The 16,048-nt window shown below is 35.8% G+C and overlaps 2 protein-coding genes across 2 annotated transcripts; one reads left to right on the forward strand and one right to left on the reverse strand.

Annotated features, from left to right (window-relative positions):
* Positions 1–1,612: 1,612 nt before the first annotated feature.
* On the reverse strand, positions 1,613–2,344 carry C11H12orf60 (chromosome 11 C12orf60 homolog). Its single transcript, XM_060167079.1, is given in 1 exon segment — positions 1,613–2,344. A coding segment is annotated over 1 exon segment (732 nt).
* Positions 2,345–6,166: 3,822 nt separating this feature from the next.
* On the forward strand, positions 6,167–14,547 carry SMCO3 (single-pass membrane protein with coiled-coil domains 3). Its single transcript, XM_060165384.1, has 2 exons — positions 6,167–6,235; positions 13,065–14,547. The coding sequence occupies exon 2, from the start codon at positions 13,081–13,083 to the stop codon at positions 13,756–13,758; it is 678 nt and encodes a 225-aa protein (XP_060021367.1). The 5' UTR covers positions 6,167–6,235; positions 13,065–13,080; the 3' UTR covers positions 13,759–14,547.
* Positions 14,548–16,048: the final 1,501 nt, after the last annotated feature.

Genomic DNA, 16,048 nt, shown 5'->3' on the forward strand with positions numbered 1-16,048 from the left:
CTATACAGCAGGTTCCCACTAGCTATCTATTTTACACATGGTAGTGTATATACGTCAATCCTAATCTCCCAATTCATCCCACTCTTCCCTTCCCTCCTGTGTCCACCCATCTGTTCTCTATGTCTGTGTCTCTATTCCTGCCCTGCAAATAGGTTCATTTGTACCATTTCCTAGATTTCACATACAAGCGTTAATGAGACGATACTTGTTTTTCTCTTACTTCACTCTATGACAGACTCTAGGTCCATCACATCTCTTCAAATGACCCAATTTCGTTCCTTTTGATGGCTGAGTAATATTCCATTGTATATATGTACCACAACTTCTTTATCCATTCATCTGTTAATGGACACTTAGGTTGTTTCCACATCCTGGCTATTGTAAGTAGTGCTGCAATGAACATTGTGTCTTTTTGAATTATGGTTTTCTCAGGGTATATGCCCAGTAGTGGGATTGCTGGGTCAGATGGTAGTTCTATTTTTAGTTTTTTAAGGAACCGCCATACTGTTCTGCCCAGTGGCTGTATCAATTTACATTCCCATCAACAGTGTAAGAGGGTTCTCTTTTCTCCACACCCTCTCCAGCATTTATTGTTTGTAGGTTTTTTAAGATGGCCATTCTGACCAGTGTGAGGTGATACCTCATTGTAGTTTTGATTTGCATTTCTCTAATAATTAGTGATGTTGAGCAACTTATCATGTACCTCTTGGCCATCTGTATATCTTCTTTGGAGAAATGTCTATTTAGGTCTTCTGCACATTTTTTGATTGGGTTGTTTGTTTTTGAAATATGGCAATCTTGAGAGCATACACTCATTTGCAGTTCATGAGAGCTCAAGACTTTTTGGTAGGCAAATGGATTTGTCTAACTTTTTTCCCCAATACAAGCACATCTCAGAAATCCTACTTCTATTACGGTCAAGTAACAAGCACTAGGTCTTTTTTCGTGTAAAATGTTAGAGCACTTCCATTTTCCAACCTCTATTATCTCCTAATCATAAGACTTCAGTAGGAGACAAAGAATAACTCATTTGCTCTGGTCTTATTCACATAGGCAAGAAAATGCTATTACTCCTCATCATTATTCTTATGTACTTCTGGATAAATCACATCAAAAGTATTTAGTGATGGCTTATGATAGGCAAGCCACTGAAGTGTACAGAAATTGGTATATGAGTGACAAAAATGCAAAAGTTTTGTTTCCTAGGCCTGAACCAGATTATTTAGTGATAGTGTATACATTTACCTGGAACTCGCACTGTAGGAACTAGAAATAGAATTACTAAGAGTGGGAATTAGTTGAGGGTTATTTCAATTATGCTTTAAGATGAAATACAATGTTTAGAAACATCCTCAAATATAATACCATATTTGATTTTTTTGAACAATATATTCTTTTCAGTAACTGCCATTTCAAGCAGGGTTTCTTTGACTATTTATTTTTATTTGAATAAAGCAAAACTTGAGGAACATGGTTTGCCAGGTGACTATTCTTCAAACTCATGTCCCAACAGACCACATGTCTGGCATCCAAGGTCTTAGAAAGTACTATAAAAGCTCGCAGGATTTGAATTGGTTTTCTGACAGAAATGAGCACTACTGTTGCACTCCTACTAGTCCTTGGATTTCTTAAACACAGAAACCTTGGTTTCCATAGTTTTTATGGCTTTTTGGAGGATCTCTAAGATTGGTCTCATGGTTTTGACAATTTGCTCCATCTGATCTGCAGCTGACTCGATGGTATCCTTGGCATTCTCAGTGTTTAGTGCATCCTGCAACTTTTTCAAGGTGTCTATTGTAGTGGCTTTGGATGGACCAGGACTTGGGCTTTTCTCAGATGTGGTATCATCTGATTGCTCTTTGGTGTCTTTTCTATAGACGTCACTTTACTGAAGATTCATGATTGGATATTTCATCAAGAGTGAAAGAGAAGGTTCCAAACTCTCAGGGATGTTACCATTATTCAGCACAGAGGCAATGACCGGTGTATGGACATTTTTGAACATTCCTTTGGCTGACTGTTGCAACTCCTTTACACTGCTACTCTTCTCAAGCATAGAGCACATAGCTGTTGCAATCTTGGAACATAAAGGTTCACTTTGCATTCTGTCCTGCTTTGCCACCACTGCAGATTGCATCTCCTTAAAAGTTTTGAGCATCTGTTCAAAGACATCCTTAACATTACCATCTTCTTTCACAGCCATCAAGAAGATCTGAGTGTTCATACTGCTGTTAAACAATTCGGTGAGTGCATTTGTGAAGGAAGCAAGATCGTGCATGTGAAAGAAGAACGTTTTGGCAGCTTGAACGAGCCTCTCTTTATCGTTTTCTGACCCTGAAGACATTTCTTCAGAAGAAATGTTTCAGCACTGTAAAACAAGTAGTAATCCAAATGAAAACTAAAAGTATATTTGGCAACCATAAAGAGACTGAAAGTATAATCTGAACATGAGAATAACTCGTATCAAAAGTTGGAAAGCTATACAAGCTTCAAAACAGAAATGATCTTGTGCTTTAATAAAAAATAATTTAAACAGAGTAGAATCAGGGGGTTTCATTAAATTTAAACCACATATCAAATATTGCATGCTAGATCCTGAATTGGATATGCTGACATATGGAATGACAGTATTCACAGGTATTACCCTCAATACCCATCCAATCTAGTGAAAAAGATTGGATAAAATATTAAAAATTACATAGAGGGGCTCTGGTTTCAGTTAAGATAGAGCAAGCACACTCCATTCAATCTTTCCTACTGATGACAACAAAAAATTCCGGACAGAATATATAAACTATCAAGTATCTCTGAAAGGTGGATAACAGCAGACTGAGGAGGTAGAGAATGCAATATTCCAAAGAAGATCAAGGCCATCTAATACAAACTCCCAATGTCTGTCCTGTCATTTCTGTACTTTCATTACAACTCGTCTTCTTCTGCAATAGAGAAAAATGTTAATGTCTCTAACCAATGTTCACAATCCTCTTTTGGTATTTCCTCTAGAATTCTGCTCTATCAATCATCTCCCCTTTTCTCTTGTGCCGTGAACTGAAGTCCTCCCAAAATTCATGTGTTGACACCCTGATTTCCAGTATGACTGTAATTGGAGACAGGTCCTTTAGGAGGTAATTAAGGTTAATGAAGTAATAAGGGCAGGGCTCTGGTACGATAGGATTAGTGTCCTTGTAAGAGGAGACACCAGAGAGCTCCCTCCCTCACTCTCTCCACCTTGTGAGGATGCAGCAAGAAGGTGACTGCCTGCAAATCAGGAAGAGAGCCCTCACCAAAAACTGAATGGGCTGGTACTTTGATCTTATATTTCCCAGACTCCAGAGCTGTGAGAAAATAAAACTTCTGTTGTCCAAGCCCCCAGTCTATGGTATTTTGTTATGGCAGCCCAAGCTGACTAATACATCTTGCATCCTCCATCACTCCTTCTTTATTTTTCCTTCTCCTTTAATTATGTACATACTCAGTTCCCTATTCAGTTGGTTAGGATTCCAGGCTTTCACTGCTGTGGCCTGTGTTCAATCCCTGGTCAGGGAATTGAGATCCTGCAAGCCACATGGCGCAGCAAAAAAACAAAAACAAAAACAACTGCCCTATTCAGTTTTAAAAAAATTTGACTCTGATTTCTCTTCAAGTAATGATTCCATCTCACTCCTTCCTTTAATTCTCAAATTTCTCAAGAGAGAGATTCTTTACGTCATTGTAATTTATTCTATCCCTCACTATTTTCCTGTAGGGCATCAATAAGTTCTAATTATCAAATCTCTTGGCCTATTTCCAGGCCTTAACCATCTTGAGTTCTCTGCATTATTAAAATTGCTGAATACCTCTTCCTACTTCAAGATTTTTTCCTCTTGAGGGCTCCATGATGCTGTATAACTCTGGTGCTTCTATATCCTCTCTAAGCATATATTTATTTTATAGGTTTCTCTTCCTTATACCACCAATGCCTTTCCAGTCTCCTAAGCACCGCAAGGCTGTGTTTTTGGCCCCCATTATATTGTACGCTTTCTCCCTTCAAGATCCCATAACTACAAATGCCATCTGTATGCAGATGACTCCTAAACTTCATGGCGTAGGTTCAGCAATTCTCCCGATCTCCAGATCTACATTTCCAACTACCTACTGGTCATCTCCACATAGTGACTGCACCAGTATATGCCATACAATTATCCAAAACTGCTCTCACCTCCTCAGAAAACACTTTCTCCTCTTAATCTTTGCCTCATTATTGAGGCTCAAATCCCTTTTCCTTTTCTCTTCCCCATATTAAATCAGTCCCTAAAATTTGTTAACTCCCTTTGAACTTATTTCAATCCATCCCCTCCCTTCCATTCCCATAACTACTATTCCAGTTAACTCTCATCTAGACAACTTTAATGGTCTCACATTTTATCTCAATATTTTTGTCAAGGGGTCACAAACTGGCAATCCACAGGCGAAATCTAACCAGCAGATATGCTTTGTTTGACCTACCACAGTGTATTCTCAAAATTTTTATCAGTTGCAAATTTAAAAATTGAAACATAGAAATCTGAATTTCTACTGATTATTGAAAAAATGAAATTAACTGGCAGCACTAAGTCCTTTTTCTGAGCTGGAGAAATTTCCTAGAGCTGAGGTTGTCCCCTTTAGACTAGACATTCACCTCTACACCCTATTGTCTTACACTAAGTGTTTCAATTACTTACATATCTTGTCCAGTTACTATAGGCATTGGAGTTGGTAACCCATGTTTTATTGTCCATACCCACTAACCCAGTTTGTATAAACTGACTTTCCTGAAATCCAAACCTCCTAATATTATCCCATAACCAAAAATCTTCGATGGTTCAGTATTGCCTAGAGAATAAAATACAATTTCCTAGCATGGCATCTAAGGCCATCAACAAACTGCTCTCAGTCTTCCACTACTTGCCTTCCCTTCACTGCTCCCACATATACTCTGTGCCACCAGCATAGTGGGTTAATTTTGTTCCCTGAAAATGCTCCACAGTTTTTTGTTCACAGTTTTCCCTTCACCTGTATCATCTCCTTCATACCCCACCTCCTTACACATCTATTGAAATCCTACTTATCCATACATACATACTTCGGCTACACTGGCCACAATACTTTTTTCCCATGTTCCTACATGGTGGGTCCCTAGGCTATGTCAAATGCAAAATGATCCAGAGGGACAAAAGCAATCTACTACACCCCACTTGGTCCTTCTTTAGAACTATAGCGCAGCACCTTTAGATTGTACAATCCAAGTCTCCTAGCTGGCATCTTGGTTCCCAATCCTCTACCCACTCAATAACAACAGGAATTTTTCTTGTTAACATAAGAATAGCTATCATTTAGTAAGTTTTTGCCATAAAACAGGCACTGTGCCAAGTATTTTACATTTATTATCTCATAGTCCTTTTATGCCAATCCATAAATTACAAACTAGTAAATTACAAATCACTAGAGGCTGAGTGATTTTCTTGCTTCTGATGTGTCTTTGCTGCAGAGGAATCAGTGGGGATTAGGACAGAATCTAGAGAAAGAAGCATGGGAGACTCTGATCTAAGCTTTAAGGGAAAGGAGTCAAATTGATCTTTAAGGTTTTTATATTGTCAAGACAATTAACCAAGATGACAAGAGAGATAGTGATAAAGAGCAGAACTTCCAGCCAGGAAAGAAGAGCACACACAAAAAAAACACATTTGGCTGAAAATATCTGTATCTATATCTCTTGAGAACTTAGATCAATCAGCAACAGGTACAAAATGCAACAGAAGCTAAAGGAAGTTTAATATCTGGAAAAGTTGACATGATGGGAACCCAAAATCTGACAGCTTCAATCAAAGAGGCATCTTGTCTACTGAATTGAATTAGCTCAGTTGGATAGCACTTTTCAACAACAAAAAAGTCCATTAAAGAACAAAAATTTTAATGTTTTACCATTGCACTACTAATTACTTATAATTATTATAATAATTATTATAATTATCACTTATAATTAATATTACTTAATATATATCAATTTTATATTAATATAGAAAATAAAAGAATTCTGAGAACTAAACCATGCAGAAACAGTCGATGAACCAGACAGGCAGAGGGACCCAGCAGAGACTAGCAAAGCCTGTAAGTCATCACATTCCATTAGAAACATCCAGTTGAAACCAGATGAAAAAGCACTGCAGCAATACTCCCCAACAACTGCTGGGACCACTGAACTCAGAAACACAGCAAGGTAAGCAATATGGGTATTTCTATCAGTATTGATATAATACTCTGTTTCTCCATATTAAAGGGTGTTTGCAGTAACAGGTCAGGCTTGAATCCTAGTCATAACTATAATAAATCAACAAAACAACTTTTTTTAAGCGGATCCCGTGACATGTTCCTGGTGATCATTTATGTCTCTGAAGACACCAAGAAAGAAGAAAAATAACAGCTTATATAATTAACTCAGAGGGGATGATATAGTAGTAAAGACATCAATTTTAGAAAAGAATAAGGATGAAATGACCCCGTGTGAATGTGTGTTGTTTACATGGAATGTAACATTTCCTTTTATGTCTTTAACATTAATTTAAGCATTCAGTATCTGCGAAAATATGAATGTGTGATCTAATTCTAGTTAATGTATAGCACTTATGCTCCTTCATAAGTTATATTACATTTAAATATCACTGGGCCTTTGCTGTGTGTCTCCAAATAGACTGTTATCTTCATGAGGGCAAGGAACATTGTCTACTCAAGGCATATGGCAGAGGTTTCTCAAGTGAACATTTGATAAATGCTGGTGAATGATCTAGATATTCTGCTTTCTGGTCAGAAATATTCTTTTAAAGACTTTATATCAGAGTGTCATCACACCATGATCAACCTTGTTTTTTTTAATGAAAGGCCATGGTTTTGATTTAAATTAAAGAAGGAAGCTCAGGACTAGTTAGTAGCTGTTATTTTCTCCTGAAAAGCTTCTGACTTTACCCATACCCTACACCCACACTCCCAGATAAGTGAACCTTGCAGGATAGCTGGACCAAATATGGGTAGTGAGGACAAGAGACACATTGGAGAAAGGTAAAACCTTAGAGAGCACTAATCACCAAACATCAGAAGCTTGGACAGGGTCATGGTTTTTCTTTTTTTCTTTCTTTCTTTCTGTTTTTAATTGTTATTATGGGAAAAGTTCAAACATACACAGAAGTAAAGACAATAATATAATAAACTCCCACACCCCCATAACCCAGCTTCAAAAATTATCAAAACAAGTTTGATCTTATTACCTCTATGAAGCTACTCCAATCTGCCTTCTAGATTATTTGGAAGCAAACCTCAGTATCATTTCATCATTAACTTTTTCAGGATGGATTTCCACAATGGCAAGAGCTCTTCAGTTTGACCTTATGCTCCTCAAACCAATAATATTTAACAGAATTGTCTTTGACTTTGAAACACACCCAGTGTCCTGCTGTAAAAATTTATTTTTGATGTCAGTGTAAAAGTTTTTGGAATGCATTTGCAATACATATCAAAAGTAATATAAATTTTTATTCCTATTGATTACATAAATTGTATATTTATATAATCTGAATTTCCTCTGGAAATTTATCCTGAGGAAATAATCCAGATAATTGAAGAGTGAAAAAAGAACTATGTGTATTAAAATACTTATATTAAGACAGTGAAACAATTAAGAATTTGTTAAATTATGGTAAAGATATATGAAATACTTTATAAAATATAAATATATTTTATATAACCAATAAAATAATTATAAAACTAGAAATAGGGGAAGTGTTTAAGTAAGTTAATATAAGATGAAATTTTATTTCTTATTATTACAACTTGGTAAAAATACTTATGCATTTAAATAAACTTTGGAAAGGAATAATAAAAGAAAAACAAGATGGTAGGTTTATAGGTGTCTTTCCTCCTACATATTAAAGTGTTTATATATCATTGCTATAAACTTTTTATTTTAAAATACTTTGTTTTATCAAATCTTTTAATTTCATCATGTTATAATTCTACCGTCTATCAATGCACAATCACCTGTCACTTCCTCCATGAATCTTCCTCTAATGACCTCCATATTAAATTTTCTCTTTAAATTCCTATAGCACTTGAGAGTCGATGCAGTACTGTTATTCACAAAAGTATCCTGAGAAATTTTTATTTACATATGTGATGATCAATACATTTTTATTTTGCAAGGTGGTTCCTTTCCTGAAAAACTAAAAGAACTGTATAGTATCATTAAATAAACTTTAACTTTCAGATACAATCGTCAGTATATTTCTCCCATTTCTTATATGCTCTTTAATCATGAGCGTTTACTTCTTATTTCAACAATATTGATGAGTTAGGTCCAATAAGAATCCATCTGAAGCTAGTCTTTGTTTTCATTCCAAGTTCCTAGGATGAGCAGATCAAGTATCAGTGCTTCCAGATTTGTTTACTTCCTTTTTTTAAATAAAATAACAAGCCAAAATACATGTGATAGCCTAACTTTATTTTAGCAAAAGAACTCGCTTATCACACAAACTTTTTCCACCCACAGCCCAGATAGAGCAGCAAAGAAAGCATAGCTGCTTCAGCAAAGGCTGGGGTGAAACTGGCGTGCCAGAGACCAAGCACTCCACCTGCTGGCTAGCAATTCCCCGTCAGGCTGCCCCAGGGCTCTTTAAAACTTATTTCATGAACCACTACAATAAAATGCTCAAATAGCCACACAAATTCGGCGGTACAGAAGTGGATGGTAACTGCCCATCACTAACAGGGAGCACTATCGTGTTATAACAAATAGTGTAAAAGTTCACAACTGCCATACAAAAGATGCAGGTGATCAGAGCTGGATTAAGTACACCACTTAGCTACCTGCTGATGCCCATCTTAAAAGTCATTTTTTAAAATGACTTTAAAATGATTTTAAAAGATTGAACTTTCAAGTTAATATTTAAAAGATCTGCCCTGAAAATGCAGTAAGACAGAGGACAGTGTATAGCCCAGAACTCCTCTCAGCTACAGTACTGTATATCACTGGTAAGACATCACTTGAGGCATGCCTAAGTAACAACTGTGATCTTTAAGAACTAATTGCAGACCTTTTTTGTTTTGCTGAGACAAGTAAGCAATTCGAGCATCAGAACTAAATTGTCACGGGCAATAGCTGAAATGCTGCACATTGCCAACTAAGATTTTTCATGCGGTGTATAACCTCTCCTCTAAGTATCAAGCACATATTTAAGAATGTCAATTGGAAAGGTACAAATTGTTAACCCTCCCTAGATGGCAGACTGTCTCCACATGGCCCCAGTGTAAATATTATTAAAGTATGAGTTCTTTTGTTTTGTTTTTAGTTTTCTTAATTTTTATTGGAGTCCGGTTGATTTACAATGTTGTGTTAGTTTCTGCTGTACAGCAAAGTGAATTGATTATATGTATACATATATCCAGTCTTTTTTAGATTCTTTATCCATACAGGTTATTACAGAGTATTGAGCAGAGTTCCCTGTACTATACAGTAGATGCTTATTAGTTATCTATTTTATATATAGTAGTGTATATATGTCCATCCCAATCTCCCAGTTTATCCCTCCCCCCATCCCCCACTTTCCCCTGGTAACCATAAGATTGTTTTCTACATCTGTGGCTCTACTTCTGTTTTGTAACTAAGTTCATTTGTACCATTTTTTTAGATTCCACATATAAGTGATATCACACGATATTTGTCTTTCTCTGTCTTACTTCAAAGTGAGTTCTTTAAAATTTGAATTTGCACAAGGCAAGTACCACCTCTATCTATAATTTTGTATGACATAGTGCTTTCAACTTGACGTTGTAGTTTTAAATCTGTCTTAACTTCCTAACTAGATTAGAAATTTCACGAAAGCAGGGACCATGTCTCTTTCATTTCTGTATGCTCTACAGAGCCTAGCATACTACCTTATAATAAATAGTGAAGTACTACTTTCCATTAGGCAAATTGCTATTGAATTATTAAATTACTTCCTTCATCGGGCTCTTCAAATTTCACTTGTCCCAAACATAATTAATTGGTTTCACCTTCAAACCCCACCTCTCTTCCACCTAATTCTCTAGCATTTATCTCACTGTTGAGATGGAAGTAATTTTAAACTGTATTCAGTACTGGGGCAGGTATGGTGGCAGGGCTGCTGAAGATCTCTTTGCATAAGGAACCCTCAGTCCCCTTCCCCAAGGAAGAAAAAAAAGGAGGTAAGCCTGACTCAGAAAAATAAGTCTTTTTTCGTTAGATGTGAAAAATACTTCTGAGCACATCATGATATCTCTTACTCAGACTTGTTATTGGCACAAAATTATGGATATCTGCAACCTAGGAAGAAGGGTATAAAAGAGCATGTGCAAGGGCTTGAGTATGTAAAGGAAAGAAAATACTACTTTTGTAGCTGAAAAAGTACTGTATCTGATTTCTGGTAAGACTGAAACTTTTCATCAATTAATTACTACTATTTCTTCTTTTACTGTCTGTTCAGAGTTGTTTGCATGTTTACCTGACTGTTTTCTGTATTAATAACAAGACTAGTTAGAAACCAATACTTTTTAATATTTCCTGTATTTTAACCAGTTTGCTTTCAGTCCTTCTTACGTGGTCATCTTTGTTAGTCAAATTTTTGTGTGACTTTTTCCCATTGGTTTTAAGCTTATAAAGTCCTCCATATACATTTGAAAATTATGTTTTCTTCTAGCTATTTTATCATTTGATCTTTTTTACATATGTTACACTGATATTTTTAAATTAATGTTTAATCCCCCACAAGCTAGCCCATTATGTCAGGATCATTTATGGAATACTGATTGCTATTGATTTGAGATTCTACATTTATTATATGTTAAGTCAAATGTACAGAAGGGTCTTCTGTGGGGACTATTTTGTTCCATGACTCCACCTACTCTTGCACCTATACAATACTTGTTAATATTGTGTTTTTATACTGTTTTAATGTTTGAGGAGGAAAAAGTCCCAACATTACTTATCCTGAAAAAAGTAAGTAGTCTCACCTATTTAGTCTTTCAGATGTATTTTATGATTAATTTGTCAAGTTGTGTTAAAACAATGAATTAATTAGGAAGGAAGTGACCACTTGGAAACATTCAACCTCCCATCAAGGAGGAAGGTTCATCTCTCCATGTGTTTATCCTAAGGTAAATAGAACCACACATCTTTTCTAAAAGCCATGCCTTCAGATAACAGCATATGACAGCTTTTAGAGAAATTTCCCACTTTTTCAGGGTAAGAAAGACTCCTCTCACCTAAATATCTGGATGGGTATGTAGTTGGTGATCTTCTAAATTCAAAGTCAGAAACTGGAGTTTTCACTTCATGATAAGATCTGAAAACTAGGAACCAAAAAAGAAAACAGTTTAACGTAAAATTTCTAGGAGAAAAAAGCGAAAATCAAAGTCCCAATTTGTGGTTATCAAATTGCAGTTTGCAACCCAATGGTGAGTTTGTGGAATATTAAATAGTCCTTTAACAAACAATTTCTTTAAATGGAATTGAGATATATTCTAATTTGTGGACATTTGTATCTGTCACATGTGTGTGTGTGTGTGTGTGTGTGTGTGTGTGTGTGTGTACTGTATCTAAATCAAAGATAAAAATGAATTTCTGACCATTGATACAATTTATTCCACCAGGGGTACTAGTGCATTTTCCTAAAATTAAGAGCAAAAATTATTATGTTCCTAATCCATTTCCAAAATTTTTCCCCTTTCCATTTCCAAACTGTATCTTTATAACTTGGAGGATAGGTTATGTTCATGTTTACTTTCTTGAGAGAAAACATCTTCATTCCTTCCCCCCATGCTTCTGAGATTCCCAACATCTAGGCTAAGAACAGTGGTCCTAGAAAGATAGGGCCCAGATTAATTAGCATGTTGTTTACACAAAGAGAGGAGGAGCCAGATCCCACACAGGTATAAAGGACTCCATTTTCTCCTTCTTTTCTCCCAAGAATTCAAATGAAATATTCAAGTGTCAGGCACATAGTAAGCCTATTCCAGGTGTGCATACTGAGGAACATTGTTCTCACTAGCTTCAAACTCTCACCCAAATTCACTCAGAAGGGTGTTGCTTATTCCTTCTTTCTCTGAGCCCAAAGTACAGACACAAGCAGGCTACAAACACCAGGTTTATTTTATTCATTCTGTGATGTACTCTTGCTACTTATTCCCTAATACCTTTGTGAAATGACATTATCTTCTTTCTGAGACTAACTCTAGCGTATCTGAATAATGGTCAAGTGTAATATAGACAATTCTAAATAATTTAATTTATAAGCTTTGCCAATGGAGAACCAGAGAGATAGTCAGAACTGCCCTGTCCCTTCCATGATGCCCACTGTCTCTCCAAGTGAGATTTTAATCTAAGGAACCTTGAAAATAAACTGTTATCACGAGGATATTTTGGTAAACAGTCTAAAGTTATATGTGTTGCCTTTGGATGCCTCTTAGGTTTGGAGAGCAAATAATTGACCTGTAAAGACATAAAGAGTGTTTTGAATATTGTAAATTAAGATAACAGAGTATACAAACAAAATTAGCAATTATTGCCCTGTAAACTCAGAGATCTTAATATTCTTCTGATCCTACTAATTTAATTCCAAATATTAGAAAAATCAGTCTGGTTGGGGTATTCAATGTGGTGACTAGAGTTTGAGGAAATTAAGGGTCACTGGTAATCAAGAGCTAATCATTTCAAATATGTTATTAAATATTACTTGGAAATAATCACATTTATTAATAATCAGATGCTAGATAAACACAAATCTTTCCTATCTAGGATCTCCCCCCCTCCACAAGATCTAATGCCATAATTAATGCAGCAACAAGTTGCATTATGTCACCCATATATTCATACACTGACTCCAAGTTTCAAAAACTTGTTTTGAACAACTTGTTTTCTGAGAAATTCCTTAGATAGCATACTACTTTGCTATTCATAAAGTAAAAGATTTCCTGGTCAAATCTATACATCCAGCAGATATTTTTCAAGATTTCTAGTAAAGATTTACTATTGTATTTTTCAGAGATCATATTTGAAATATGGCTCAAAGTGACTTCCTCTACCCAGATAACCCAAAAAGGCGACAAGAAGTAAATCGTCTTCACCAGGAGCTCCTTGACTGCTTATCTGACAGCTTCCATGCCACCAATAAGCTGATTGGGGTTTTAAATACGCACTTAGGGTGCAGGCTGGCCTCCATTGAAATGAAAAGAGATGCGACCATCAAAGAAAACTGTGATATCATCATCCAAGCCATGATGAAAATCCAAAAAGAATTGCAAAAGGTTGATGAAGCACTAAAAGATAAACTAGAGCCAACCCTTTATAGAAAACTTCAGGATATTAAGGAAAAAGAAACCGAGAAAATTGCAATAGTACAAAAGGTTATTTCAGTCATCCTGGGAGAAGCTACTTCTGCTGCCAGTGCAGTGGCTGTTAAACTCGTGGGCTCAAACATCACAACTGGCATAATTAACAAGTTGGTCACTGTGTTAGCTCAAATTGGTGCTTCTCTCCTTGGTAGCATAGGAGTTGCTGTTCTTGGCCTTGGCATAGATATGATCTTCCGTGCCATCCTGGGAGCAGTGGAGAAAACACAGCTTCAAGAAGCCATCAAAAGTTATGAGAAGCATCTGGTGGAATTCAAGTCAGCCTCAGAAAAATATCATCATGCCATTATTGAGGTCACCAACACAGTGAAACAACAAATGAAATAAACAGTTACTTTATTTGCCACTGGAATATTTTTCTGCTTCTTTCCCAATAATAGTGTTTTGCTTCTTTGATTAGGCTTATTTTCCATAAGCTTCCAAATAGACATAAATACCATAAACAACTCAGAAAGAGGACTCAAAGATGCTAAAACTAGATGACTCTAGAGAGTCTTCTATCAACGATGAATGTCTGGATCAGTTGGTGCTAGACCCTGTGAGTAAAAGATTACATCCTGGTATGTCTTCTCACTGTGCTCTACAGATCAACATTAGGGTGAATGCTATTGTAGAGCAGCAGGTGTAGGGGTTACCTTTTCCTTTTCTAATTCCCAGTCAAAATCCTTCAAATTTGCATTGAATGCACAGACTTTCACTTCTACCACCAGCTCAGACATCATTTAGTTCTAAGGGACATACTTAGTAACTTCTGCCCACATGCAAACACTAAGCCTTCCAATGGAATAGAAATACTACCGTAATTTTGACCATCAGTTTAAATCCAATTTTCTGTAAGTTGGAAGAGACTGAAATATGGTTTGTAGCAATTTATGTCAACGATGAAAGGAGGCAATCGTTCTGTAAACTTCTACTAATTACACACTGTAATCTGGATGGAACTTTAAAGAGGGAAAAGTTAAAACTATAAAAGATAAAAGTTGTTTCTATAGTTGCAATCAACCCTGACCAACTGTGATGTGATGATTAAATATCCCTCAAGTGAATGTCTGAACACTTTGGAACATTTTCAAAACAAGCAAACAAGCAAAGCCCAGGTATATAAATGAATTTAGTATGCAGGAGAAGAAACTGCTACTTACTGTTTTAAGAAACTGCTACTTACTGTTTTAAGAACTTTAAAGAGGGAAAAGTTAAAACTATAAAAGATAAAAGTTGTTTCTATAGTTGCAATCAACCCTGACCAACTGTGATGTGATGATTAAATATCCCTCAAGTGAATGTCTGAACACTTTGGAACATTTTCAAAACAAGCAAACAAGCAAAGCCCAGGTATATAAATGAATTTAGTATGCAGGAGAAGAAACTGCTACTTACTGTTTTAAGAATTGTCATTTAAAGGAAAGTTGTAATTTATTACTTTATGAGTTTTTAAAAAAGCGAAATTTTATTTTCAATACTAGCAGAAAGCTTCCCTTGCTATATAAAACTTTAGGTGATCCATTTCATTAATTATCTAATTTCAGGAAAATCCCAAGGCTACAGAGGTCTAATGGTTCAGTTGAATTTCTGAAGATGCCAAGTGTTTGTTTTCTAAATACTTCACCAACCAATTACTCCCCATTGAGACTCCTAGGTTCTACTTACAAATTTATTTTAAAAGTCATTCATGTTGACAAAGCGAGAGAGTGGCATGGACATATATACACTACCAAACGTAAAATAGCTAGTGGGAAGCAGCCGCATGGCACAGGGAGATCAGCTCAGTGCTTTGTGACCACCTGGGGCGGTGGGGGTGGGATGGGGAGGGTGGGAGGGAGGGAGACGCAAGAGGGAGGAGATATGGGAACATATGTATATGTATAACTGATTCACTTTGTTGTAAAGCAGAAACTAACACACCATTGTAAAGCAGTTATACTCCAATAAAGATGTAAAAAAAAAAGTCATTCATGCAAAAATGTTCGTTACAGTTGATTCTTGCATCCAAGTACAAGAAATGTCTTTAAATTTTAAAAGCTCAACATATCTTAAAACTTAAAAAGCTACATGAAATACTGTAGTTTTTCAAATGTAGTCTTTTCTTTACCTTGTCATTGCTTTTATAAATTAGTTGCAAAATGTCACAATTTAGTTCATCTTCAAAATTAAATTTTATTTTGTTTTTATTACCTGATTCATAAACTTGTATCTTGTTACTGCTCTTGTGGACTCAGAATTCAGTCTAAAACCAAATCAAGAATTTTCTCAAACAAAGGTTAATTCAGGTAAGGGATCAATCTTATCAGTTAAGCCCACATTTAAATATTTTCTCAACATTAATACATACCTCCGTCAAGATTTTGGAATATTTATAACTGATAGTAAGAATTGGCCTATATCTAACATTTTCCTATAAGTGATAGTACTGATATTTTTTTAATGTTTAAACTCACCTTTAGGGGGAAAAGAGTCTTAAAGAGCAGATAAAAGATAAGGAAAGGACGAAGATTAGAGCTAAGGGAATAATCCCCTTTGTATGGTGACATCATAAAGGATTTTTGGTGGGTGAAAAGACCAGAAACTAAAAGAGCCAATATAAACCAACCTCCACACTCGTAAATTTAAAACTGATTGT

Source organism: Lagenorhynchus albirostris, chromosome 11, assembly GCF_949774975.1.
Source record: "Lagenorhynchus albirostris chromosome 11, mLagAlb1.1, whole genome shotgun sequence".
NCBI lineage: Eukaryota > Metazoa > Chordata > Mammalia > Artiodactyla > Delphinidae > Lagenorhynchus > Lagenorhynchus albirostris.

What these genes read in the sequence shown, in the direction of transcription:
- SMCO3 (XM_060165384.1), top strand. Translation starts at nt 13,081, where the DNA reads ATGGCTCAAAGTGACTTCCTCTACCCAGATAACCCAAAAAGGCGACAA.